Source organism: Engraulis encrasicolus, chromosome 13 (assembly GCF_034702125.1).
Source record: "Engraulis encrasicolus isolate BLACKSEA-1 chromosome 13, IST_EnEncr_1.0, whole genome shotgun sequence".
Taxonomy (NCBI): Eukaryota; Metazoa; Chordata; class Actinopteri; order Clupeiformes; family Engraulidae; genus Engraulis; species Engraulis encrasicolus.
The window spans coordinates 13,235,702-13,261,582 of NC_085869.1; the positions used below are offsets into that span (position 1 = coordinate 13,235,702).

Sequence of the window (25,881 nt, forward strand, 5' to 3'; positions counted from 1 at the left end):
TTCTTATTGAATGATGTATTGGATTTATAGATCTACATATTTTTGAACAGATTGTGTGTTATTTTTGTTTTATTTTATTGTGTTAGGCAAAATCAATGGAAATTGGCAGCACAATGAGTGTCACTAAGACTTGAAATCTCATTGAACATGTTGGGGTACAGTGTGTTGGTAACACTAATGTTCTTTGAATTGTTTTATTATCAATCAATCAAACATTTAATCAATCAATTGTTTATGCTATATTATATTTCTGTCATTTTCTTGTTGGCATCAAATAGTGATTTCTTAATTTCATGTTGTGCTAACTCCTTTGTCGGCTTTCTTTGCAGTCGTGCTGTTGGATACCACCTCTGTGTTTGGGGAGCTGGGTTGGAAAATGTATCCGATTAATGGCGTAAGTACAACTCTTATCTCTACAAGTATGTGGATTGGTGTAGGACAAGCCTTGTCAGGTTTAAAACTTTACCTTTAAAAGGAAAATAGATAATAGTATGATATTACACGTTTTAAAGTAGGAAACGTTTTAAAGTAGGAAACCTTGAACGGCTCCTGCTTAGACTTACCTGAATGTTGTCATTTCTCTTACATTTTTGGCTTTGATTATGACCTCCCTTAATGCTGTCCATGGAAAGTAAAAGTAACCGGGCAACACAACATTTTGAATGTGCGAATATGTTACTGGACCTTTTCTAGCCCTTTTTCTCACAGGCACTACAGGTAGGCTTCAAATATGTATTTATGATATATATATATATATATGGTACTTTTTTTAACAGGTGGATATAAGGAGTTTAAAATGCTCTATATTAGGGATTGCTATTGCTTCAATGATGATATCCCAGCATTGTGAGGAGTGTTGTCTGTCTGGCTTGATTGAACAACTTATTAGCTTATTATTATGCATGCAATGCCTGCTGGCATCTTAGGTGCATGTCCTCGGATGTCCAACTCTGTGTTTGTGCATCTGCCCGTCTGTCCGTCCCTCCCTCAGTCCGTTTTTGTTTGAGTGATAACTTTTTAAAACAGGTGGATGGACTTTCATCTAATCTCCTGTGGTAACACACAACGTATAAGGTACTTGAAGAAATTCCATTTCCAGGGGCAATGCTTTCAAGAGGGTAGGGGAAGCATCAGAATCAATGGTTCCGTTCCACCTGAATTCATTTAGGCATGTACCTGTAGGCCTTGTAGTATCGTAAGTGTGCGAGCCTATGGATGAAGAAGCTAATAAATACAAAATAAAATTACCTTTTAAAGTAAGTCTGCTTGATAATTACCAGTAATAGCGTGATATTTTAGAATGCATATAAAGTAAATGGGAAACAAACTTAGAAAGGGAGACACTCAGAAAAATGGGATAATGGGAAGCCAAAGTAAATCATCACCTTATACAGTGGTTGATTTTGAAAAAATACTGATTGATCATCCCCCACAATAGTGCGATGTATTAATGTTTAAAAGAAATGCAAACTTTGGAAGTAAGGTCGTAATTGATTTGTGGGCACTGCAGGTATTTGTGTATAATGACCCACCATGGCCCACAGACAGTTGTTGTATTCATTATTTGTCTGGAACAATAGCATTCCCCCCGGTATGTCTGTGTTCAAGTGAGACTATTACATCATGTCGGTCAGTCTGGGAGCAGCCAAAAGGCAGGTCTTGGCTATTGCCTTGACTTCCTGATTAAGCTGTCAACATGTCTTCTGCCCTACCTTGAAAAACAAGCATTGAGCATGAATATTTAACACTGTGGAGGTGAGAGGGCCAGAATGGGGTGCAGCGTTGCCAGATGAGACAGATGATTTTTTTTGCCCTTTTTTACCTGCAGACTCCCTTCCTAAACAGCCCAATTTGGCGGGAAACCGCCCAATCTGGGAAGACAGAATGGGGTGGGAGATATTACAACTGCTCTTCGTGCTAAGCAGCAAGATGAAGTGGAAACAAACGTTCACACCTTTCTGAAGGTCAAGGAACTTGAGGGAAGTTAACTGTGAATTTCGACCACAAGTTCAAGACTCCATGACTTCCCTGCATGAGGTTGATGTTATTAATATCCATTTTTTTCATGGAGAAAATGACCATTACACACTAGGACAATCTTAAATCTAGTACAATACAAGAACAATGTTCACAACTGTAAAGCAGTAAATTATGGTTAAAATAATTATATTTCTGTACTTTTGTGGATGCCTCTGCTTTTTAAAGGCAATGCGTTCAGGGAAATTGGTCTTACCCCTTCGTTTGAAGTTTGCATCTGGAAAATATCTGCTTGAAGGGGCAGAAACCCCTACCCCTCTGTCTGAAACGGAATTGGGACACCCCTTCCTCTACATGTGAACACGCAAAACAGAGGGGAAGGGGAAAGGGGTAGAGCTAAGGGGTGAAATGAGATTCAGCCTATGACACTATTTGTTTTGGTAGGTAGGTACAGTGGTGAAACAATTGCACACAGGGCCCCAGGGCAAAACACTAATTGGACCCCCAATACGCCCTGTCAAGGTCACAATACGTGTAGGGCCCCCACCTCCAATGCAAGAGTGGCCTTGGCCAAGGGGTAAAATGCCTTGCTTGCCCTCCCTGTAGTTCCAGCCCCCGGATAGGTAGGTAGGTACCATTTCCACCAGTCAATTGTTATTTGTTCGTCAGATTTTACGCATCAGTAATCATGGACTGAATAGGAGGGAGCATCAAACAACCCCATTGAGCTACAGTAGGGGTTCTGTGTTACACCTCAGGACCCTCCACAATAAAATTCCGATTGTTAATTTTGTAATGCTGCATGTTATTTTTTGCTTACTCTATCAGAGTTATAACATTACATCAGCAAATAGAGTAAGATATATCAGTATCAGTATAAATGACAGAAGCACTGCTGAGAGACTCTTACTTTTTCCCTCTTCTTTTTTTACCAATAGTGTGTTTCATTTAGTTTACATGCATAAAATGAAAACTGGAACATGCACCACCGAACTGCATTTGGACAAAGCTGACACTAAGCTGTCATTAAGAAAGTCTAAATTAGGTCGATGGTAGATCATGGTACACCATGCATTCATTGTCTATTATCACAGTCCATTTAGACCACATAGACATGTTTTATGTTGTTCGAAAGCTCCTTTCTGACAATTGACATAAACTGCATAGAATGCAACGATCAACAGTACTGTACATGGATTATGAAATATGAATATATTAAAAACTGAACATAGAAACCTTTATCTTTAAATTAGTATTTTCCCCTAAGGTTAGGCTATAATATCATTAACGTCTCCAGAAATGTGGTCTTTGGTTCTTGAGTCATTGCAGAGATAATGTGACTTTTAGGGTGAAATAAGTTGTAATAAAAAGCAGTAGAGTAGCAATAGATCAGGGTACACCACTTCACACCACACAAGCCAAGAGTACACCACTCTGCCCAAATGCCATCTGTAGCGTGAAACATTATGTTATGCTGCAAGCTAAACGTTAGCCATATTCAAAGTCGGCCATTTTTAAACTATGGTTGCCAGTTCTTGTGTACCTATTCTAGAGTGAGTGTTAGCCCACAGAATGTGGGCAAATGAGTGTATTGCTCACAAATATGCTGGTTAAAAAAGGATTTCCTGTGATCCATGGCTGCTCTAGAATTGTGGCAACATGTTAGCCACTTTTGCAGTAAACTTCTGTGTATAAAAACTGTTTTGTAAAAAGAAAACCTACAGTATATATTCTGCTTGCCAGACAAGTGTTTAACTTTCACTTGCCACACAAATAATCAAACATTCACACACAGTCAAGCATTTTACTCTGTGTTGAAACTGGAAATGTGTTGATGTGCTGGTGTTTGACCTGGACAGCCTCAACATCAGCAACTGTTAATAGCCTGGTGTGAGTCAGATACGGTAAAGTAGGCTACTTTTACCTCCAGAGTGCAAGGACATTGCGTGGGCTGGATTGCAGCACTGTACAGTACGGCTGAATGATGATGCCCATGGTAGGAAAAATTGAAATTTCCCATACATGGTGTGCTGTCATTTGCCCAATGGTGTCAGCGGACTATGAATATATTGATGAACGGAGCTGAGAAAACCCCCCAGAAAAAATACATTGTTGTGAGGAGGCAGTGACCTCTGTCATTAGACGGCTTAAGCAGCGTCAGGAGCTGCCTAATTGGCTGGTTGCCCATCAAAGCTGTACTGAGAGGCCGATCCCTTAATGCACTCTAACACCATTAAATTGATGCCATCAGTGTAATTACTGAGCAAGTTGGAGTATACGTAGGCTACTTGGGCTCGTGTGTCATTATAAGTAGAGATGCACCAGATCCTGATTTTTAGGATCCTGCTGAATACCGGATCCACTGCTTAAGATCCTGCCGTATCCGGAACCGGAAACACATAGCACACGTGGGCCCTTTTTATTGCGTTGGCTCAAACTATTTTTTAGACTCATTGGCTTACTGCCACACTGCCTGCAACGGCCGCTTCCAAAGGGCTTTCACTCCATGCAGTGATTGGGGTTGTGAAAGACTGACTGAAAAGCCTAGGCTACGTAAAAACTAGAGATGCACCAGATCCTGATTTTTAGGTAACTGCCGGATACCGGACCCACTGCTTAAGATCCTGCCGGATCCTATGAAAAACCCTATTATCCTGCCGGATCCGGAAACGGATCTTGGATCTTGGTGCATCTCTAATTATAAGTGCTGGGAACAGGAATGGAACAAGACAGCGAAAGAGGAATCCTCAAGGCTTAAGGTGCTGACTGCTCTCCTCTTATCAGACACGGCGGAGCAGGGAAAAAAAGCGCTAAGGAAAGGAAGCCCTTCTCTCTCTCTCTCTCTCTCTCTCTCTCTCTCTCTCTCTCTCTCTCTCTCTCTCTCTCTCTCTCTCTTTCCCACCCTCAGGCTTCTTCTTCGTGTGCTGGCACAGCTGTGGTGGGCTGTGCAGTAATGAGCCATGCGTTTTAATGTCCTGGTCTGCAGGGCTGGACTGGGGGAGAAATGGATCCCGGGCACTTTTGGCTTAGAGGGCCCCTCATGATTAGCGGCGCAGAACTGACTCACCGGTGGGCCCAGCACCCTCGTAGGCCCCTATTTTCAGATTTTTTTTAAAATTTCTGAAAATAGGGGCCCACGAGGGTGCAGGGCCCACCCGGAAATGCCCGCTATGCCAGATGGCCAGTCCAGCCCTGTCCTGGTCTGTGTGACAGTGTCGGGAGCTGAGCTTGACGTTCAGAAAGTGGAGCCGCCTGATTTAAATGCATTGCCAGGAGTTAGGCCGGGGATACTGCCTATTTGTCCAATGCAGAAAGCAATCGGGCCTGCTGAAGCAAGGCAGCTGTCTTCTCGGGGAAACGTTTCTGGGCTTCTACAGACAGACATCGGCTGTGTAATTAAGATGTGGAATTTAGAATGTAATACAGATGAGACTAGAAAAAAAATCGGCAACACTTTACTTGACATGTTCCTGCAGAACACATTAGCAGCTGTTATAAAGTGTGCACGAAGCGCTCATGATTGTTTCATAACCCATTCATACCAAACCTTTCATGAACCTAATGGACGGAAGAACTGCAACTTGTCAAAATAAAAGTTAAACAAAGCAGCATTGCCGATTTTGTTCTGAACCTTCAATGATTACTGATTTTGGCAAGTCACTGTCTTTTTGTCTTTCATGTCTATGAAAGGTTTGGTGTTCCTGTCTTATGAAACAGTCTTGAAGTGTATAACAGACGTAACGGACGTTAAAGACGTGTATAACAGCTGCTATGAATGTATTATGCATCGACACATCAACTAAAGTGTAACCAAAAAAATCTCATTCCTGGTTGTACAATTTTATGTGCTGTCTGTATACAGTGATGTTAATACTATTCAAAGTATTGGTAACACTTTAGAATAGTGGATGCAAAAAAGCATTATAGAGACGTGATAAATAAATAACTATTGATGAACAAAACATTAACAAACGTTTGTAAATGACTAGGAAATGTAAACAAATGCTTGTAAATGACTAGGAAATGCTATGTTAATATTTTACATTTATCAAACATTTACAAGTTGCTTGTAAATGAATAAAATACTCTGTTATAAGGTGTGTAAAATCTTGCAGATATCATTTGTAGATATTTTATTAAGCATTAATAAAGCTTAGTTAATAATAAAAACATTTGTTAATGTTTTATTCATCATTAGTTAATTATTTACTTTGTCTTTACTAAGGAACATTATTACAAAGGGTTACCAAAGTATTTGATCCCTTGCTGAAGTTGTTGGTAATATACTTGCAGACATGATCAATCTAAATGGTTAATGGTTAATTCCAACCTGGAGAGACAGAATATCAAAAAAGAATATGCAGAAAATAATTCTAAAGAATATATTTTAATTTATTTGTATTTCATTGAGTAGCAAAGAAAATAAAGTACTTGGTGACAAAGCCCAGCACAGAAGTCAGACGGTTTCTTCTAGTTGATGATGTTTATGCACATATCCCAAGGGATTTTCGTCCCCTTTTCTTTGCACATCATCTCTAAATCATTCAGATTTTGTGGCTGTAGTTTGGCAAATAGGAGCCTCAGTTCTCGCCATAGGATTACTACAGTATAAGGTTAATGTTTGGAGACTGTCTAGGCCATTTCATGACCATATACAGTCCCAAGAAAAAGTTTGTACGCCCTTTGGAATTTATCACATTTCTTCCTGAAATGGTCATAAAACATGGTCTGATCTCACCAACAATGTCAAAAATAAACAAGCAGGGTCTGCTTGAAGTAAAACCACCCAAACAAATTTTGTTCAATCATATGTTTATTGACCATAACATGGAGTTATTCATAGTATAGGGTGTCATAAGTAAGTACACCCTATGAGTCAATAGCTGGTTGACCCTCCTTTAGCTACAATTGCTTCAACTAGACGTTTCCTGTAGTTGCAGATTAGACGGGCACAGCGCTCAGGAGAAATCTTGGACCATTCATCTTTGCAAATCTTTTGCAATTCAACAAGATTCTTGGGGTGTCTGGAATGGATGGCTCTCTTGAGGTCAATCCACAACATCTCGATTGGATTTAGGTCAGGACCTTGACTGGGCCATTCCAGAACGTTTATGTTGTTTTTCTGGAACCATTCCATTGTTGATCTGCTTCGGTGTTTGGGATCATTGTCCTGTTGTAGGACCCATCCTCTTTTGAGCTTCAGCTTTTTGACCGATTGCTTAAGGTTTCTCTTCAGAATATCTTGATAAACTTGAGAATTCATTTTCCCTTCGACTATAGCCAGTTGTCCAGGCCCAGAGGCAGCAAAGCACCCCCACACCATGATGCTACCGCCGCCATACTTGACAGTGGGGATGAGGTTTTGGGGATGGTGAGCTGTACCATCTTTCCTCCATACAAACTGTTGTTTCTTCCCTCCAAACAATTCAACTTTTGTTTCATCAGTCCACAATGTATTTTTCCAGAAGCACTGAGAAGCATCCAAATGCCTTTTTGCGAACTCTAAACGAGAAGTAATGTTCTTTTTGGACAGCAATGGCTTCCTCCGTGGCCTTCTCCCATGAATTCCATTCTTGTTCAGTGTTTTTCTAATTGTAGATGTGTCAACAGAGATGTTAGCTTGTTCCAGTGATTTCCTCAGGTCTTCAGCGGGCACTCTCGGATTTTTCTTTACCTCATTGATGATGACTCGCCTTGCCCTTGGAGTGATCTTCGCAGGGCGCCCACTCCTTGGCAAAGTAACAACCGTCCCAAACTGTCTCCATTTGTACACTATTTTTCGAACTGTGGACAGATGAACATCAAGACTCTTCGAGATGGTTTTGTAACCCTTTTTAGCTTTATATAAGTCAATTATTTTGCGTCTTAGGTCTTCAGACAGCTCCTTTGTGCGAGGCATGATGCAAAGAGCATGCATCTCATCAAATCACACCTTTTAACTGGTTTTCCAGGGGGGTGGGTTGCTTACGACACAGTCAGTGATTGGACAGTGATTGGACTAAAGGGTGGCTCACACCTGAGTCAAATTGGCCAATCATGCAATTAGTCTAATTAGCTCTTGAAGGACTCTTAGCTGAGGGTGTACTTATTTATGCCTCGCTGTCCTGTCAATATTTCCATCTTGTGGCCAGTAAAAGTATGAAAATATGTGATTGTTTGAGTGGTTTTAGTTCAAGCAGACACTGTTTGTTCATTCTTGAGTTTGTTGGTGAGATCAGATCATGTTTTATGACCAATTTGAGAAGAAATGTGAGAAAATCCAAAGGGCGTACAAACTTTTTCTTGGGACTGTATACTGTGCTTCTTTTTGAGCCACTCCTTGGTTGATTTGGCTGTATGTTGTGGATTATTGTCATGTTGTTAGACTCATTCATGACACACTTTCAGTCTAGTGGTGGACTCAGGATTGTATATTACATTTCTCCCTGGATACTTGTGTTGATGCTGTGAAGTTGTCTGGTGCCTTTCCTAGACATGATACACCCTCAACCCATAATGTTACCCCTGCCATGCATGATGGCGAGGAGAGTGTTCTTGGGATCATAGGCAGCATTTCTTTTCCTCCAAACACAGTGAGTTGTGTTAATGCCAAACAGCTTCATTTTGGTTTCATCTGACTACATCACTTCACAATCATATCCTAATCAAATCTGATGTCCATTGGCAAACCTCGGGTGGGCCTGCACAGGTTATTTCATAGCCTCTTACTGCAGATGGGCCCGTCGACAGGCCTATTCACTCTATTCACTCAACAGCATCATAACAACATAGCTATGACAATGCAGACTGTCTTAACACATTGAGTGCCAGCCTTTGTTTGAGATTTTATTCTTTGAATGCCAGTCAGTTTCAACATTTTTCGAATATCTTGTGTTAAGCCTACAGACACATTGCAGATCTTTTTCTTTTTTTTTAAAGCTGAGGTTTCAAAGGTGAACACGGTTCATCTCCAGCTGCCTTTGTTTCCTAGTTATCCCACACCAAGTGAGGGTTAGTTTAGCTGAAAATAGACACAGAGGGCGCATTCAGACCGACTGAGAACCTGGTGCTGGTGCCCGTTCCCGCGCCTAATACCTCCTCTTAATGTATGTTCTCTACAAGTCTTCTGTTGTCCAGTCTTGCACTTTAAATGTCTGTATGAGCACTGTCTATGTCCATACTGTCTATGTCCATGTATGAGTACTGTCTATGTCTATACTGTCTATGTCCTTACCTAGATTAGTCTATGTCTGCATGGGAAAGCAAGAAACGTAATTTCAAATTCTTTGTATGACCAGTGCATGTAAAGAAATTGACAATAAAACCAACTTGACTTGACTTGACTAATCGTGAACCAACTGTCGTGTTCACGCCACAGATATTAGAGTTCATAAACTGGAAAGTTGGTTTGCAATGCGAACCGCAAAATATTTATCCGCGAACCGTGACGACAGCTGGTTCATCCGGGTAACACAGGCACGTGCGGAAAAAGTTCAGAGCCTGGTATGAACATGTAACCTGATTTACATCATCTGGCTGCGTTCGGCTACGTCACGCGGGGGCGTTCCCATGCCTCACACAATCAGATGGCAAGAGTCAGGTAAATGAACATGGGAGGTTCGCGGATAAGCACTTTAGTGCCGAACGTAACTGGTGCGGGCACCGGCACTGGCTCCGTTTTGGTCGGCCTATTACAGACAAAGCTTTTTAAGTACTATTTTTGGGAAACGCAGCCCTGTTTATTTGCCTTGTAGAACACCACATTTGGATTAGATGACATAAGATACTGTAATGTAATTCACTTGGAAGATCAGGTAAGGTAAGATTAGATTAGATAAAACTTAATTGTCTTGTCTTACATATGTGTCACAGAAATGCTCTCTTGGCTTGGCTCCAGCCATTCACACATTAAACAAGACATGTTAGACATTAAACAAGACACATGACGAAACAAGGCATACTGTGTAACAAGACAAGACGTGCGTTGGTGGTTGAATGACTTATAATGTTCATCTTTTGCTGTTGAGTAAGAGGGGATGGATTTCTTATATGTGTTGTTTTTGTGTGCTAGTGGTACATTGTGATCTACCTGATGGAAGCAGTCGGCAGGAGTGATGGAAGGGGTGGGGTGGGGGTGAGGTGTCCTCTGTCATCAGGTTGAATATCTTCACATGCAACGCTACTGTAAAACACATATACACAATATGTAAGCGATCGTATACATACATACAGGAGAATTAAGAAACACTAAAATTTTGAGATGGCAATATTGTAAGGCCTACATTCAAAGTGTAAGTCAGACTGTATATTCTCAGAATAATAAAGAAAGTAATTTGTATTAGGTTGTATTGAACATTTTTTCATTATACCGGAGCCTCTTAATTGATCACTGTTGTTCTCGAGAGGCAGATCGTTCTGTTCTTTCGACATTCATTTCCAGTAATCACAGATTAACCAATACAGACTGTGGTTAAATTGATTTCATTCGGGGATGTCAGGAGCTGTTATTCCGAGACAGGGCCCCCCCTGGGACAGGACAGACGTATGGGTGGCAGACAGTCTCAGAATAAAGTGCATACCACCTCCCACAGTGGGAGCTGAGCAAGAAAATACACTCTTTGAGCTTTGACAGTAGTGAGGATTGATGCTTTATTTAACAGCCCTTGCCCAATTCAGCACGCTCAAATTACAGTAACAGTTGTTTGGTTTATTTCTCAGCTCTAGACCTAACTTTGAAGCTATTTATATTAAATTGTACATGCATTCGGTAGTTATGCAAGTTCATTGCTGCCAGTGCCATAGTGGTAAACAGTTTGCGAGTGAACGATATGCTCGGCAGTAAAAAATGATCTGAAGGATATTCATATGGCTATTCATATTCATAACATGACATAGGTATTTCAGAATGCCAAGTGACGTGTTCTGTGATTTTGTGTTGATGGTGTTCATGTTCAGTTTCCCCACCACTACATCAGTTGTTATGTCATGTGTTGATTCAGTTGACTCATCATGAGTGTTACATGTAATCTGGAACTGTGCTGTCCCGCTTTGCTAGCAGAATCACTGGCCTTTCTGTCCGTCTTTTCCCCTTAGCACAGCACCTATGTTATAACCTTACTGTCACCAAAATTGTAATGTCTATGTCTTAACTTAATCTGCTACTTAAGGCTCTTGGCACTGTCATAGCAATGTTGTTATTATGTAGTTGAGTATTTTCAGCAAATAGTGAATGGGGCCGCCAGCAACCCCATCTGCAGTAAGAGGCTACGAACACCAGTTAGACCTGGCTGCACCACACATTGACATTCGGGACCGTCTACCCCTCTGGCAGAAAATAGATACAGTATGTAAAGCAGTTACATCTCTTAGACATTTCCCATGCAGAGATTTACTTGGCTGAGGAGGGAGGGAGGGTTGGGTTGAGAGGGCTTTTTCTGGGGGAGCATTGTTACTATAACAAGCCACCGAAATAGACAGTCTGGTTTAAAGTAGTGGGAGGTGAATAAAAGAATGGCAGTGTTTATCAGGTTATTTCCCCCTTATTCCACGTGTTGTTGCAGACAACAATACATCGCGAGTGATGTAGGGCAAGGAGTGACCGAAAAAGAAAAATGACATCGGGGCAGTCAGGGCATCATACAAAAGAAATATGTTTATTTTGTTCTTGGCAACAACAAAATAAATATATTTATACCTTAACATTTATCGTACATAGTCTGCATGTACAATAAATGCCAATTGTAACACTAGACCAAATGTTTCCGAAATGCCTGCGCTGAATATATTATGGCAAAACCATTAAGAACCTATTATTTCATTGTTGGAAGGCATATTGGTGTTCCATTTTCAAAGTCTATTTATTAGTCTAGCCAGCTATGTTTTCCACAAATGTCATAGCAGCATGCAGCAAGACGTAGTTAATCTCACTTTCTCCTCACTGAGCACATTACTGTGTGTCTCAGTCTCATTGTTCTCAGTGGGAGGTGGCATTTTGGCATCAGTGCTCTAATATTTCCCTTTTCAGAGCATTTTATTGTTCCTAATTTGGAACAGATGAATGTCAAATTGCTTGAAAAAGGCATTGGCAACATGACGGATTGTGTTATTGGATTTACCTGGAGACCATTTTTTTCGCATGCATGCAACTTTATAAACTATTATGTTGATCGGTCTGTTGGACACCAGTCTGGGTTTCCTGTTTGCACACAACTTGTATTTCCATACTGATACTGCTGCAATGACTTAAAGATACAAAAAAAGAATTGATTTGATATGCAGCCTTTTAAATATAATGCTACAACTGCCCATTGTGTTGTAAAATCACGTTTTTTGTGTGAGGCAAAATAGGACTTACCTGGCCATCATGTATTTCTGCTCAGCTTTGTGAGCTAACACAAGGGTCTGGAGGATCTTCAGATTCATCCTGCTCCTGAAGCACCATGCTGTAGGGGCAGTCATGGGTAAGCGGTTAGGGCGTCAGACTTGTAGCCCAAAGGTTGCCGGTTCGACTCCCGACCCACCAGGTTAGTGTGGGGAGTAATTAACCAGTGCTCTCTCCCACCCTCCCCCATGACTGAGGTACCCTGAGCATGGTACCGTCCTGCCGCACTGCTCCCTTGGGGCGCCATTGGGGGCTGCCTCCTTGCATGGGTGAGGCATAAATGCAATTTCGTTGAGTGTAGTGTGTAGTGTTCACTTGTGTGCTGTGGAGTGCTGTGTCACACTAACAATGTGAGTTGGGGATTCCCAGTTGGGCTTTAACTTCACTTTCACTTTGTGCCAATCAGGATCACAGGGTTGTCAGAGATGTGACGTAGTGAAATTTTGACTGTAATGGAGAAGGGAAAAATAAGTGAAACTCGACAGTTGTTTCAGGCAACAATGGTCAGTCGCAAAAATCAGTTCCATTTTCAAGTAAAATTTCTTCATGGATTCATTATCAAAAAAAGATCATTGAAAAAAATAGAAACGTTCGGTCTCCTACAAAAATATCTCTAATGATTTTCGAAAATTACTGACTTTCAACTTCTCACGCCCTCAGACAAAATGTAACAGCAGCTTATAGAGTATGGTGTGGGATGGTAGATCCTTAAAGGGTTTGAAAAAATATTTTCATCAAACCAAACTGGACGATTATACGGTATGGGCCTTCCTGTGTTACGAGAGTTCAGCTGTTCCCAATCAAGCCATTGCATCATGGCAATAGCATATTCCCTTATTTTGTTGTGGAATTACATTATATTTCTACCACAGAGAAACAAGAAGTGATGTGTACTGCACTTACTTGAACTTGAACTTACATTTCTTTTCTATGAGTTGTTAGTGGTCCCGATACTGTAAATGTTAATCGGGTGATTTTGTAGAGAAAACACATTTCCCCAATTGTTTTTTATTCTGAAGGATTTCAGTTCCTTTTTAAACATTTGTGTAATATTCGAAAGGCTTTGAAGACACTTAAATCACGGAATACCAATAAACAGGGTGCTGCCGTGTTTGATCTATTATTGTTGTTTATGTGTGGTACTCTCCTGCGAGAGATTTCACACCCGGGCTGACTAGCCTACCTCCAGCGGCCCCCGTCGGCAGACAGTATTGCCTTCTTCTGTTCTGTTCCTTTAGCACCACGAGGGTCCTTGTTTTTCCCTCAGTCACTCAGAGGACCCTGCTGCTGTCAAGGTTGAAATGAAATAGAAATATCTCTCTCCTGTTGACAGGAGGAAGCAGCAGCAGCAATATCAGCCGCCCCAGCAGACTACAGGCTGATGATGTGGGACGGGAGACACACTAGACATTGTTCTAATCCTCAAGCTATAAATCAATATTACTCTGCGCTGAATATTTTTTTTAAAAACATACCGGTAATTGAACAAATGAGCCACAAGGGATACAATTACCAGTCTGGAGTCCGCTATCAGTCACATTCGAGTGGTAGAACTTGTTTACTGTATTTCTTTCCATGGCGTTTACCTGTAAAATTGAAAGTGAATTAAAGAAGTTTAGTTCAGACACATGACATTCATTTAATGTTTTAAGACAGGAGAGTTGTTAAACCAAGCAAACAAACTTACTGAAACTCAGCGTGCAGCAGGCAAGAATTTCAATGAGTTTTTCACCTTGGTTTGTATGCTGCTGCAATAAACAATATCCAAGGTAAAAAATATAAATAAGTGGAAGTGTTGCGTTTTCTGAGATCATAGGATCCTGCCGGGCCCAGACAGAGTGTTCCTGGGGGTATTCTGCAGGCTTTTAAGTGCCAGCCCTGTGAGGTACCAGCCACTGAGATTAGTTAAAAGCTCTACACACAGCGGCTCTCGCAATGTTTACCTCCAATAGAGCTACTACTCCTCAATACACCTGCAAGGTCACAGTTAGCAGTTGCTGTTTCAGACACCCAGGTTGATGGCAGAGGGAGGTTTTAGTTGAAGTGAAGCTCAGTGAATTAGCTGCTTTAAGTTCAGCACAGTTAGTATTAGGATTCATTCAATAATAATCATAGAAATAGACATAATGCTCTCAAAACTCATAGATATACAATTTTTTTGGGTGTCCTCCTGTATGGTTGAGAACAAAAAAACATTTTGTTCACTTGCTGGTAGGTTGTGTGGGAACACATTACCTTTATTCGGATGTAAATGATTGTCAATAAATGTACAGTATAGCCTATAATGGTCTATAGTTTGGTTGGCTCCTCAGTGCAGTAATTCTTTTACTAGCTGTACTACATCTTCAGTTGGTCAATGGGATGTTTGAGCCGGTGCTTTTGTATTAAGGTTGGGGAAATGGTTTGTAATCAGGGGCAAGTAAATGGTAGCTTGGTCTAATTTCGTTTGTGCAGAGGGTCTCTAGAAAGGCTGAAATTGGAAAGGATGAGGGGGAGGGGTGAACGCTGTTGAAATTTTAAATGTGTGCCCCAGTCACTGATTAGTTTGCCTCACAACAAGACCAAACCCCGGAACATGGAAGGAACATGGACTGGAGTTTATGGACAATTCATAGCCAATGTAATTGTCCATATACTATGTCACGATCCCCTGCGTAAAAAGGAGAGGCCTTCTCTTGTATCATGGAGGGCCTGGTCTCTAATAGTGGCAGGTTTATAATTCACATAATTATAATTCAAAAGAGTCCCAGCTCTCTGAGGCCAGGTGCAGGACAAAGGAGTATCTGATAGTGGAAAGGGTAGAAGTCTGCACACTGTAGCTCCACTTTGAACATTTATTCTGGTCATACAATGTGTCGACCCAACAGGGTCTTCATCATGACTTGTACTCTTTCCACTATAGGTTTACAATCACTTACTATGATATACTGGTCATCCCACAGCAACCCCTAATGCAATCCATGTCCTCTTCAGCCTCAGGTACAGTAGAATAAAATTCAACCTGAAATGGTAAATGAATATTTGTGTCCAGTAAGCAAAAACTTGGGCACGATACTGGGGGATTTATAATTGGAAGCTTCTCACTTCTTGGCTTTTATCCGTGAACCTGCAGCGCTGCGCCCTATTTGTATGCAGGGCCACACGAGTCATGGTGCCACATTGTACTTAGCCTCCTCTCCTTTAAAGGGGCGGATCTCGCCAGTTTGGGGCCCTAGGCGAAATATAAACATGGGACCCTCAATAGTCATTATATAGACATACAATTTTGTGTTTAGGTGCTATTTGTGTTTTGTCTCATGTAGATCTTCAATTGCTTTACATGAGTGACAAATTAAAAGATCAAGCCTACTTTGTTGTGTTTACCGCAGCTGGTGTGACAGTTGTGGGCCCCTATGAAGGGCAGATTTAGTCAGCGCCCTAGGCAATTGCCTAGGTTTGCCTAATGGAAAGTCCGCCTCCTCTCCTTTAAATCAGCTGGAGGATGGTGTAGTGTATATGGCTCTGAAAAATATGTTAATACATTTTCTCAATACAGATGGAGAGTTCATTATTAGAATGGATTTTTTTTAGCTGTTTGATCAGATGCTAAATCAATCGCAGTAGCATTGCCTTTTGTCTTCCACAGTGGGTAGTAAATAGTTTGTTCAATACAGATTTGTCAGTGTTGCCTTGTTTACAATAGACTCGTGTTACAGATCTGATTTGACAGCCAGACGTGGGGAGGTGGATGTGTGGGGTGGAAAAACATGAGCGGATGAGAGGTGGCAAACCCAGACTCTTTGACGGGTCTTGACCTTAGCATGCAGGGCTGGTCTGGGGTAGAAATAGGGTCCGGGCACTTCTGGCTCAAAGGGACGCATCATAATCAGCAGCACAGAACAGACTCACCATTGAGCCCCCCAATTTTTTTTTTCCATTTCTGAAAATAGGTGCCCAAGAGGGTGCAGGGCCCACCGGGAAATGCCCGGTATGCCAGATGGCCAGTCCAGTCCTGCTATCAAACTCTTTTGACGGGTCTTGACCCTAACATGTCTTTAGGCCAGGATGCTTGATTATTTTGAAATATTTGCTGAGTCAGTGACGTCTCAACCTCACTTCTCATACTTAAACAAAACAAGCATCACAAATGCCCTTTTTCGTTTAGAATTAAATATGTTACGCTCGTTATTTAAAAGTGTGTAATGACATTTAATCATCTTTTGTGTATATTCATTTGAAGTGGTAAATGCTGGTCATTTCAGTATAAATATCTGTACAAAAAGAAGACAATCTGCACATTTCAAGTCTTTATTTTGCAAAGCTTCATTGGACTTGCAAGCTTTCGGTGCTAGACCTTCATGAATGAATCTCTACCTGAAGCTCAAGCACCAAAATCTTGCAAGTCCAGTAAAGCTTTGCTATAAAAAGACTTGAAGTGTGCGGCCTGTCTCCTTTTTTGTGTATATTTATTTAAAGGAGTCCAATAAACTATTACACTATATCATGTCCCAAAGTAGCCATGCGTAATAGTGTTGTTACATCCTGTGTATTTCAAGTGAGGCTTGATACCTACAAAGTGTTTGGATTTTTCTTGACTAAAACACATTTCAGAGCTGACATTTCCTTTTCAATCTGAGCTTGCTCCATTAGGTTGTGGCGCGGCGCCGGTCCTCAACAAGGCACCATTATGGTTTTAATTTAGCTGAACAGGAAATCCAGCCTTTTAATATTGCACATGAAAATTCTCTATTACCACCCTCCTCCGTTCAGTTGAAAATCTCTAAATGCTTAATAATTTCCATTTTCTATTTCAGAAGTATCAGATGATTGCATTACGTAAAAGCAGGGCTGGTCCGGGGAAAAATAGGGCCCGGGCACTTTGGCTTAAAGGGGCCCCTCATAATTACCGGCGCAGAAATGACTCACCAGTGGGCCCAGCACCCTCGTGGGCTCCTATTTTCAGAAATGTGAAAAAATGATTTTTTTATTTACATTTCTGAAAATAGGGGCCCACGAGGATGCAGGTCCCACTGGGAATTGCCCGCCATGCCAGATGGCCAGTTCAGACCTGCTTAAAAGCACCTCCTCGCTGCAGCCCTGGCTTTACAATTTTAATAGAATCTGCTCACCTTCCGCGGTCAAGCTTTGGATAAATACTATAGCTCTTTCACTTGGAAAAGGACTCCTCACACGTACTAAAATCAATCTAGCCCCATATCTGGCTCATTTTCAATTATATGTTTAAGTGAGTGAAATACAGTCATTGCAGCTTAGGAGAATAGGAGGGACACCACTCTGATCTTGGGATTGTGATCAACCGTAAGTAAGAAATACTGAGAAGCAAAAGAAATCATTGCTCTGGTGTCTTTGCAGAGATGCGCTTTTATTTAAAGCTTTTGTGAATGAACTGTGTATGAGGTTAATGCCCTATGTCATGACATCTATGTCAATCATGGGAAACTTTAAAAGCATCTGTAGTATATTGTCATGTAAAAGTTTTTTTTTTTCTATTCGGGGCAACTACATCTATTACACAAGTTGGCTGGTAAAGTTTTGTTTCAATACCATCATTATTGGCATTGGATATCGTACTAATGGCAGAGGATCCAAAACGCTGATGTTAGAATAACTTTCTGTCAGTAGTATCACTTAACCGGAGTAGCTCCTCTGTTCGATATCAAAAGGAAGATGCATCTTTCCCTGTAATTGAATTTTGTGCTCAAGATTAGTTTTACAGAATGAATTAAAAAAAAAATACTAAAAACAATTGAACATGGGCAAGTTATTACAGAGGAGAGGGACACCCAGAGATGCTTTCCCTTTGAAATGGGCTTCCATAGACATTTTGAATTCAGGAGCCATATGTTCTCATCTTGGTTTCTATGTGTGTTACAATGCTTTAGTCCCAGGCAGGCAGGCAGGCAGGCTTTCCCGCTCCTCCCCTTTCCTCTCCTCTCCTCTCCTCCGCTCTGCTCTGCTCCGGCAGTAATTCCATGGTGTGCCCTGCTCACAGTGCTGCCCCCTGCCCATCAAAAGTGGAGCCAGTGATTTGGGCTTCATCCATCACAGGTTGCTTTATCAGTAGGTGTCCTGTTTTTAGCTATTTGTCGATTTATCCTGTCCCTTTCCAGCGGCGCCTCTGAGACCTGGAGAGCTCTGAAACCTCTTTGATGGGATTGGGCAGATACCCCCCTGCCCCCCCCCCCTCCTGCCTTAAATGTGGTCTGCTCCCTCCCTCCTCCCCCCGACACATAACACCGCAACACACCAACGTGGTGACTCTGACACGTTGTCCAAGCACATTGGATAGCAGAAAACAATATGATTGTGTGGATGTGTAAAAAAGTGAGAGAAATGCTTTTTTAACATGGAATCCTTTTATCTGTTAAAAAAAATGTAAGTTTTCGTGACATTTTGGTATTATGAACATTTACTTGTTTTCATGCCTCCATGACGATGCGATTCGATATCGTTTTCTTAAGGCAGCGATTCGATTATTTTCGATACTTAAGAATGCCCCACGATACGATATGATACAATTCAATTTGATCGTTGGCCTACAGTTGTATCGATGCATCAATGGATTATTATTTACACCACTAACACCTTGAACTGTCATGGGATTCCGGAAGTAGCATATGAAATAGGCAGTTACGGAAAAAGAACAAGTTCTCTAGCTCCCACTAAAGCCTTCAGTCTTGTTAACAAAATGTCAGTGCCCCCTGGGTAGCTTAAGCAAACAGGTAAGGGGGTGTGGGTTAAAGAAAGCACAGGATGGCAAGATAGTGGCGCATGATGACCATGCTGTGGCTACAAGCTCTCCCTAAAACTAGGAATTACACATTTGGCAACTACAGATTTAGCGGTTTTCAACTTCACATGTTTTGATAATTCACGTACAACTTCCAAAATCCCAGGACATTACGTATGACCAGAGCCACTGACAGCTTTGGCCACGCCCGCCACAAAATCCTCTGAAAGACCCCCTCCCTAATAAATAAAATGTAATGAGTACCCAATAATGGGGCCCCCTCTCTCCCTGGGCCTGGGACAAATGACTCCTTTGTCCCTACCTCCACCCCTGTCGACTGCCCTGCGTATGATGGCAAAAAAAACTAACCAACTGCAGCTTCATCTAAAATTGAAGAGTTCAGATGCAAAACCCTCTAACTCCATTTCTGAAGACCCGCACTTCTATATTTTTAGAGAACCCCGTTGTTGGTTTGGTTTACATTTATATACTTGATAATACATATAAATAGTTATATTACATAAATAAAATGTAAAAATATGCAATTTTGATAGCTTTGTATTAAATAAAAATGAATTAAGATTATTTTCTGAAAAGGCACTTAGGGGGTTTTGCATCTGAACTCTTCAATTATTTTTGTAAAGTAGTTTGAATGTGCAGAGTGTGGTTAGTAACTGCATGTACGTGTATACAGTATTTGCACAGTGAATAGTAGTTTGAGTCTTAGCAAAATTGTATGCGGTCTTCTGAATCATAGTACAGCATATTGGAAATTCCAATATGCTGTACTAGGGGTACACTGTAGTGCATTCAATCGAGACCATGGCTAGCTATTGATTGCTCAATTGACATGCTAAACCATCTGTATTTAGCTGAGAGTGTAATGTCCTTTTTTATTGTCTGTGTGCCTGTGCTCAGTGGTCATTTTATAGTATTTTCAGGTTAAATGAGGTGAAGACAGGCTGACCAGAAATCCCCAATAGATTTTTTTGCTCCAGCTGTATGGAGACAAATCACCGTGTTATAGAAGAGTGTCTGAGGTCTCATTGCACATCTTATAATGTAATTTCTCCAATCTTGAGGTCAAGGACCCCGGGGATGGCATTAGGATGGATGAAATGTCACTAGGAAGGAGAGATGTTGTTAACTGCTGAATAAGATCAGACTTTTTCTTTCTGTTGCACACTTTTCCTTTTCTTGGTGATTGATGATGGTCATTCTTTGATTTAACTTTTTTGTAATTTTTTTTTTGGGGGGGTTTTCAACTTTATTTAGACAGGACAGTGAAGAGTGGGACAGGAAATGAGGGAGAGAGAGAGACGGGAGAGGATCGGGAAATGACCCGGGACGGGAATCGAACCAGGGTCGCTCGTGTAGCAGTCCAGTGCCCAGCCGACTGAGCTACAGCTGGGCCTGATTGAACTTTTTTTGCATGTGTTTCTCTGTGTTCCTACAGTGGGACGCCATCACGGAAATGGACGAGCACAACAGGCCCATACACACCTTCCAGGTGTGCCACGTGATGGAACCCAACCAGAACAACTGGCTGCGCTCCAACTGGATCTTCCGGGAGGCCGCGCAGAAGGTCTACGTGGAGCTGCGCTTCACGCTGCGCGACTGCAACAGCATCCCCTGGGTCTCCGGCACCTGCAAGGAAACCTTCAACCTGTTTTACATGGAGAGCGACGACGCGCACGGGCTCAAGTTCAAATCCAGCCAGTACACGAAGATCGACACCATCGCAGCCGACGAGAGCTTCACACAGATGGACCTCGGGGATCGCATTCTCAAACTGAACACTGAGGTGCGAGAGGTGGGGCCCATCACGAGGAAAGGTTTCTATTTGGCCTTTCAGGACATAGGGGCGTGCATAGCTCTGGTGTCCGTACGGGTATACTACAAAAAGTGTCCTTTCACCTTTCGAAACCTTGCCACATTTCCAGACACCATTCCACGAGTGGACTCCTCGTCGCTAGTGGAGGTGCGTGGAGCTTGCGTGAAGAATGCGGAGGAGCGAGACACCCCAAAACTCTACTGCGGGGCAGATGGAGACTGGCTGGTGCCCCTCGGCCGCTGCGTCTGCAGCGTGGGCTACGAGGAGTTAAATGGCGCTTGCATTGGTGAGTGACAATGTGGCATTGTGAATATTTACGGTATGCAGTGGCGTGCACAGACGTTTTGGGGGGCAGGTGCTGAATGGGGGATGCGGGGGGTGTAGGGGGCATGTGGAACTTCTGGCTGCCTTGCTATAGAGGCTATGTGTTAGATCAAGGCATTATTGTCACATTATTTTCATCGTGAAGCATTAGTAGATGAACGTGTCAACATGGAGTACATGGGCATTTTTTGGACCAGCGGAGCAAAGAGGCAGGTGCTTTAGCACCACCTCTTCCCTATCTGTGCACGCCTATAACGGTATGCATGTTGAATGGAAAAGATCGTCGACTTTGTGATGGTACTAAGGAGCGAAAAAGCCGACTAGAAAATGTGTACTCACCGATAAGTAAATCGTGCATGTTTGGTGAGTGAGAATGTGGCATTATGAACATTTATGGAATGCATGTTGAATGGAAAAGATCATCGACTTTGTGATGGTATCTTTTTTTTTCTAGCGCTGTAGGCCTAGCATTTTTTATCTGCTGCCGGAAATGTAAAATGTCAACATCTGTACTTTAAGCTTACAAGAAAAGCCCAACCGTAATCCATCTCACATACATCTTGACCGCATAGGGTATTAGAGGTACTCAGGTGTATCCCAAGTCAAATGCAGGCGGCTCTGTGCTTGCAGTACCACTGACATTATGATTAGTCTAGTCTAGTGAATCAGAAATATCACAGGGTCTCAGACGAGAGAGGTCTCACACTACTGGTAACAGAGAGTGCAGAGCCAGATACTGGGTGACAGCACCAGCACCAGTGTTGCGGCATAATCTCCCACCGTAGTAAGAGCAGGCGCAGTGGCATTTCATCTCTTCGTGAAAGACAGAGTCCACAGGCTCATTCAGATGAGATCGAATATGAAGAACATCTCGCTGTTTAAGGTTGATTTCAAGCCCAGATGGAGACGCGGACCCCTTTTTTCTCTTGGTGGGAGCGGAGTGGGAAAGGGAGTGTCATATTAGGAAAATCTCAGTGTAAATCTGCTCTCGCTATCTTCTGAGGCTGAGGCGGCCGTGCCGCCGTGCCGCACCACACTGGTCCCACCCCCGAGGTGCTATCAGTAGAAGGGATCACTCAATAGATTAAGGGTTGCAGTCACACAAGGCTGTCAGATGTCAAGCTGTGTATCTGTAATGGGGCTGAAAAAAGTGAATCCTTTCACAGTGCACAGCACAATCTCTCTGAAGACTTTTCTAAAGCCCAGCTTTAAAAAAAAAAGACTCTTTCGCTCGCGTCATATTCATCACAGCCATGGTGACCATCTCACTTATTTTATTTTATTTTATTTTTTTTCCCCCACTATTCTGTGATGTGAGACATCCCATTGCTGAAGTATTAATTGCCATTTTTTTTTTAATTACTATTATTTCACTTAGGGCTGAACGATTATGGAAAAATATTAGCGTGATTATATATAACCAAGAATGCATTATATAGGGAACAAAATAAAACTGAATTGCAATAATTATATAAAATGCAATATCGTGAAGCTTAGGTGGACCTACAGATTTTTTGCCAGAAATACCAGCCTGTCAACATGTTCATGTAGGTTTCTGGCAGGTAGTACAATGCAAATGGTAAATATATATTCTGTATTAATGATATTCTCACATCGCATGATCTACTGCAATACGATACGATTATACTTTATTGTCAGTCTACACGTAAATTCATTTTGCATCCCTGAGCAAAACTCGTTTAAGACAGGACATGCACATAACATCACATCACAAGACTATTGCACAACTGACAAAAACAGAGGACACTGGCCTATATACAGACATACATGCATACATACATTACATACAACCCACATACCTTGAAGATATTACCAACATGGAGTGATAGTAACACTATGCAATACTGAGAAGAACACCTGATCACCAACACACCTAGATACATTTACTTACATTCATTGTTAGTTTGTTTGTCTTGACGGGTGGAAACAATTGCAAGGGCACATGGGGGATGAATTCAGAATACTTGGCCACCACAAACTCACCACTTTGATCAAAAAGAGAAGCTGGCAGGCAAGGAGACCAAGGAGTTCCTTTCTCCTGGTCCTGTCATCATTTCTAAATGTACTATGCACGGCAAGAAGGGAGGAGAGTCAGTTGAGACGTTCAGATGAACAGGGAGAGAGATAGAGAGAGAGAGAGAGAGAGAGAGAGAGAGAGAGAGAGAGAGAGAGAGAGAGAGAGAAAGAGAATGATATGCACGGCAAGAAGAGTCAGTTGAGACGTTCAGATGAACAGAGAGAGACAGAGAGAGAGAGAGAAAGAGAGAGAGGGAGAGAGAGAGAGAACGAGAGAGAAAGGGAGAGAGGGAGGGAGGGGAATATAAAGAGAGGGAAAAGATGTGAAAGTTGGCTGTGGTCCTGATCGCTGAGGGATGCTAATATCCTTGGACGGAGCTCATAGTCTGTCTGGAAGTGTACAGGAGGCAAGCTGGCAGAGCCAGTGTTGCCAGATTGGGCTGTTTCCCGCCAAATTGGGCTGCTTAGGATGGCCGTGTGCTGGAAAAAATGGATTTTGGAAAAAAAAAACGCCCAATATTTGGCCATTGAAATCAATAGAATTGGGCGGGATTTAGTGCTTCCAGGTGGGTTTTGAGCATTTTTTTGGGCTGGAAATCATCAGCCTCATCTGGCAACCCTGGGCAGCGCTCGCATGGCTGGCAAACTGGCTGAAACCATTCTCTCTCTCTCTCTCTCTGTGGCTGTGTCTGTGGCACAATGCTGCAGTGCAGACAGCCACATGCTGTACCGTACCGTAGGTGGCCAACATACACGGGTTACAGAAATGCTAATGACATGCAGTGTTGTGCATACTTGGCTTTGTCAGCATATGGGAATAATAAAGGTGTTTGGTTCATGCTAATTTTAGTTTTGGCCTGAAGGGACGAATTGTGTAGTGTGTGTGCGTTTGGCGCGCATGTGCGTCCGTGTGTGTCTGTGTGTGTGTGTGTGTGTGTGTGTGTGTGTGTGTGTGTGTGTGTGTGTGTGTGTGTGTGTGTGTGTGTGTGTGTGTGTGTGTATGAGTGTGTGTGTGTGTGTGTGTGTGTGTGTGTGTGTGTGTGTGTGTGTGTGTGTGTGTGTGTGTGTGTGTGTGTGTGTGTGTGTGTGTGTGCGCGCGTGCATGTGCGTGTCCGTATGTGTCCGTGTGTGTGTGTGCGTGTGTGCGTGTGTATGCGTCCGTATGTGTTCGTGTGTGTGTGTGCGTGTGTACTGTACAGTATGTGTATGTTATACTGTGAAGGTTAGTACTATTGAGAAAGATTCGATGAAAAGACGACAACGCTGATTGACAGAGCTTGTTAGTGCTGTGTACAGGTGAGGATACACCTTCATGTTGTTTAATCCCCTTTCATGTCAGACATGGTAGGAAAGATGTAAGTATTTGTCAATGTTTTGCTTTCTGAGAGAGAAATGCAGCTGATTGCAGATGAATCCAAAGTAATTTGATTAATTGGGGAGCTGTGTGGGAGGGGTAGCTAGCGGTACATTTGTTATGTGTCCAGGGAACTGTACTGGTAGGTTTATGCAAATGTGACTGAAGAATAAATTATGGAAATTACAGTTTGCGAGTAGTTGTGCCAAGTTGATACATGAACTCATGGTGACTTTTGCTTCCTCTTTTTATTGCTGAGTGTGACTTCAAAGGCTGGTGTGATCAAAGCTGGTAGAGGGGAAAAAAAAAAAAATCCCCAACGCTCCACCGCCGAAGCGCATACACACACAGCCTCTCGTCTGCTAGCAAAACAAAGGCAGCCTACCATTTGACACTTTTTTTTTCATTTTGCTGGCAAAAAAATGCTGTCAGACATTGCAACATTTCAATTGATTTTTTTTTTTTTGCCCATTTTCTATTTTAAGTCTAGCCTCTATGACAGTGAATAAGTCATTAAAGTAAAGACCGTATGGAATGGCCTAGATAAGCCATCAGAGCATTGACGTTATGGCTTACTCTGTTGTCATGAAATAAAAGCTTTGCAGAGGAGGTGGTGGGAACGGAAGCAAACAACGATTTGTTTTAGCCGTGAAACGCGACACCTTGCAAACATGCCTGTTCAGATTTCAGTGATCAGTTGAGCTGTTGTAGTTTAACGTCTGTCTTAGATTCCGGTTTACTTTGAAAGATGTCCATTATTTAGTTATTAATCAGGCGTCATTCAAGTGCCTTTAAAACCTTCATATGATTGTAGGGAAAAGAACAATTTTCACTAATTCAAATGAGTGCCATTATTTTGCTTCATCTGCATTGTAAGATAACTACCGACATTTCAAACAGTCCCAAATCCTGTTTTCTTTCACATGGACGTGTTAACTTGAGCAGGGGAATGAGACTGAGCCAGGTGCTCTAGTAGCCTGGTCCTGACCATCCCATAATACTACCATTTCATTTCGTATTCATGGTCTGGAGGTTCTTTGATCTGACGCGATTGCAGGAAGCGGGAAGGACATTTTCAGAAAAATCAGGATAAGTTGTTGAACAAACATGTCTGACGTCTATCTTTGGCGATGTAGGACCGTTTAACAGACACGTCTGACAGAACATCCTATCGTAGGATAAAATTAAAACATAGGACCGTTTGTCTGAGCACCGGCCAAATCCTGCCGCTCAACATCACTCCACAGAAAACAGGTACCAGACAC

At 42.1% G+C, this 25,881-nt stretch overlaps 1 protein-coding gene across 1 annotated transcript in view; it reads left to right on the top strand.

Moving 5' to 3' along the window:
* The first annotated feature begins 340 nt into the window (after positions 1–340).
* The window catches only part of LOC134460695 (ephrin type-A receptor 6-like), a 138,927-nt gene continuing 113,386 nt past the window's right edge, over positions 341–25,881 (top strand). Inside the window, exons 1-2 of the mRNA XM_063213074.1 lie at positions 341–394; positions 20,524–21,187. Of these exons, the coding sequence (XP_063069144.1) occupies positions 377–394; positions 20,524–21,187 (682 nt within the window). The 5' untranslated portion in view covers positions 341–376. The remainder of the gene's footprint in view (positions 395–20,523; positions 21,188–25,881) is intronic.